The sequence below is a fragment of the Sinocyclocheilus anshuiensis genome, unplaced genomic scaffold, assembly GCF_001515605.1.
Source record: "Sinocyclocheilus anshuiensis isolate Anshui unplaced genomic scaffold, SAMN03320099.WGS_v1.1 scaffold51, whole genome shotgun sequence".
Lineage (NCBI taxonomy): Eukaryota > Metazoa > Chordata > Actinopteri > Cypriniformes > Cyprinidae > Sinocyclocheilus > Sinocyclocheilus anshuiensis.
The window spans coordinates 3,499,101-3,501,982 of record NW_015548296.1 but is presented as its reverse complement, the minus strand read 5'-3'; the positions used below and the strand labels follow the sequence as shown (position 1 = coordinate 3,501,982).

At 39.5% G+C, this 2,882-nt stretch overlaps 1 protein-coding gene across 1 annotated transcript in view; it reads left to right on the top strand.

Moving 5' to 3' along the window:
• The first annotated feature begins 440 nt into the window (after positions 1-440).
• The window catches only part of LOC107656060 (kelch repeat and BTB domain-containing protein 8-like), a 5,610-nt gene continuing 3,168 nt past the window's right edge, over positions 441-2,882 (top strand). Inside the window, exons 1-2 of the mRNA XM_016443730.1 lie at positions 441-487; positions 1,825-2,032. Coding sequence (XP_016299216.1) covers positions 472-487; positions 1,825-2,032 — 224 coding nt within the window. The 5' untranslated portion in view covers positions 441-471. The remainder of the gene's footprint in view (positions 488-1,824; positions 2,033-2,882) is intronic.

Below are 2,882 nucleotides of genomic sequence, written 5' to 3'. Positions count from 1 at the left end.
CAGAAGATACATAAAATGTGAAGAAAGATAAGATCAAATAGATTTGTCACCTGTTATTATTCAGTGCTGTAACCACCATATATATGAAGGGCACACGTCCAAACCAGTATGCAGAGATCAGAATAATAATTTTCATTCAGCCATTCTAAAACTTGTATATTTAGTCCCTCTAATCCTGAATATTTGTTTACGTTCTAGCTGTTAATAATTAACTGTATACATTTAACTCCCAAAATCCTGGTTTATATTCATATATATCAGTTATTCATATCACAAACACAAGCACGGACGTTCCTGCTGGAATATAAACTCCCTTGATATTGCTTTGAACTATTTTGCAAAAACAGACAGCCTCGGAAGCCTATTGGCTGTCACGAGCGTTCGGCGACGCTGATTGGCTGCTGCCTGTTTCCGGGGCTCCATTCCATTAGTGACGTTTTCCCACAGTCGCCGTGCGACAGATTGGGGAGAATGGCTGCCAGTGGAGGTTAGATCTTCTCTTCAAAATCCAAACTTATTTCCAAAAGTTTTCTAGTCTGTTTACGCGTTATTCATCTCTGATATTATTTAGTTTTGACGGAACGAGATAGAGTTAGACGGTTTGTTCGAATATACAGCAAACTCCGGTGGTTGTTTGGATATAGGCAGAAAAAGTACGGAGAGGTAGCGGCTAGCGAGACTAGCTCAGCGAGTGACTGTGTAAACACTCGCTTATTTGCTCGCTGGTTTACGATACAGTTCATTCAGCTGCGCTATCCTTCGTGTAACTCTGTACTTTCGCCATATTCAATGCGTTGTCACGGTTTATTTAGTGCTATGAAAGGGCTCTAGTCTGGACTTGGAACGGCTCGACACCGGACTAGCCTGATGTTGTGCTAACCGGTAAAACAGCACCTGAATTAGCACAGCTAACAAGTTAAGCACCGAAACTCGCTTGCTCGTAGTAACTAAACACAATTCTTCGATCAGATTATCAGGAGAGTGTTAAATGTCCAAGGTTGTCGAAAGCAATACTAGTTCTTTAGAACATATTGCTAGTTTTCCTGCTCTTAACTAGTTTCACAGTAATGTCATGCGGGGGCTGTGGTTGGTTGGTTAATGAATAACATGTTTTCTCAGATTTATTTTTTTTGGTATGAACAGCTCTAAAAGAATATTAGTAAGTAAACTTAGTAAGCCACTGACTTTGCACAGAGCCTGTGGGTTTGGAACATCTGTTGAATGAGCTCTTAAATATTTTTTTCCAGTTTTATTTTTGCATTGAAACTCTAATGTAGTTTTGTAGCATTGTTATATGTAGCATTGAAATGTAGTTCTAAAAATAAAGAGCTAATAAATTGTAATAATGGAAGTTAGCCTTTTTACATGTCCGTTTAAAAGCTAGAAACTAAAACCGACTGCAAGAGAGTCATACTTGTAATTTATAATGTTTATTGTCACTGTAAAACCTGGAATCATCTCAGCTGTCTAACTCTTTTGTAGGGCTGCACGATAAATCGCATGCGATATTTAATGCGCATCTTGTCAGAAAGCCGGTTCTGTAATCAGCGGTAAATCTCCATCACCTGCGGGCTTTCACATTGAGCAGCATTAACTACACAGAGCAGTTGTTCACTGACGAGCTGCGCACAAAATCGCGCGAATATGAACGTGGTTTTGCGCACCTCGTCAGTGAAAACCGGCTCTGTGTAGTTAATGCTGCTCAATGTGAAAGCCCGCAGGTGATGGAGATTTACCGCTGATTACAGAACCGGCTTTACTGATAAGTTGCGCGTTAAATATCGCATGCGATTTATCGTGCAGCCCTACTCTTTTGTCTTGTAGACGTAGGAAAGCTGTTACAAGTACAGAATGGGACTCCAGCAAGCACAAGCTACAACGGGGTAGATGCCCTTCATGCCTGTAACATCCTCCAGCAGCTTAAAGCCTTGTACGACGAAGCTCAGCTGACTGACATTGTCGTGGAAGTGGACCATGGCAAAACATTCTCTTGTCACAGAAATGTCCTCGCTGCCATCAGTCCTTACTTCAGGTGTCTCCTCAACACATCAATGCTTTAAACCTTTAAGTATAAACCATTTTCGTAACATTTGTTGAGAAACTGTGAAGTGATAAAAGCTAAGATTGAAACACAGACCCTTCAGTTACTGAAAATATGACAAAGACTTAACTATTAAATTATTATACATGGGTATGATGGCTTTTAACTGATCAGACAGTCAGACTTTTCAATACTTAATCAGCAAAAACTTTAAAGGCGTGTTCCTGGTTCAATACAAGATCAGCTCTATCGGTAGCATTTGTCCCCATGTTTAAAAAAAAATGTTTACAGTAAGCCAATGTAAGTATACCGGGCAGGCAATAAACATTAAAATGTGTACTCTTTCAAAAATATAGCCACTTGAAGATGTAATTACATCATTGTAGACAATGATTTTGTTAATTCCAATCTTTCAGCTTTGATGTCATGAACATGCAAACCTGTTAACTCTGGCATGATATGCTAAATAATTAAAATATTGCCACCTCAGAAAGACATTTGCACTTGCAAAGGCTAAACAAGTGTTCACCCCCTGGAGCATTGACCTGCTGGTTTGCATCCATATTAACTGTTTGATCATTTTTGGTTTTAAAAAAGCTTTGATTGGAGTTGAGTTTACTAATTTAAATAGAATTTAACTAGGGCTGCACGATAAATCGCATGCGATATTTAATGCGCATCTTGTCAGTAAAGCCGTTCTGTAATCAGCGGTAAATCTCCATCACCTGCGGGCTTTCATGATCACGTGATGGAGATTTACCGCTGATTACAGAACGGCTTTACTGACAAGATGCGCATTAAATATCGCATGCGATTTATCGTGCAGCCCTAGTTAAATTCT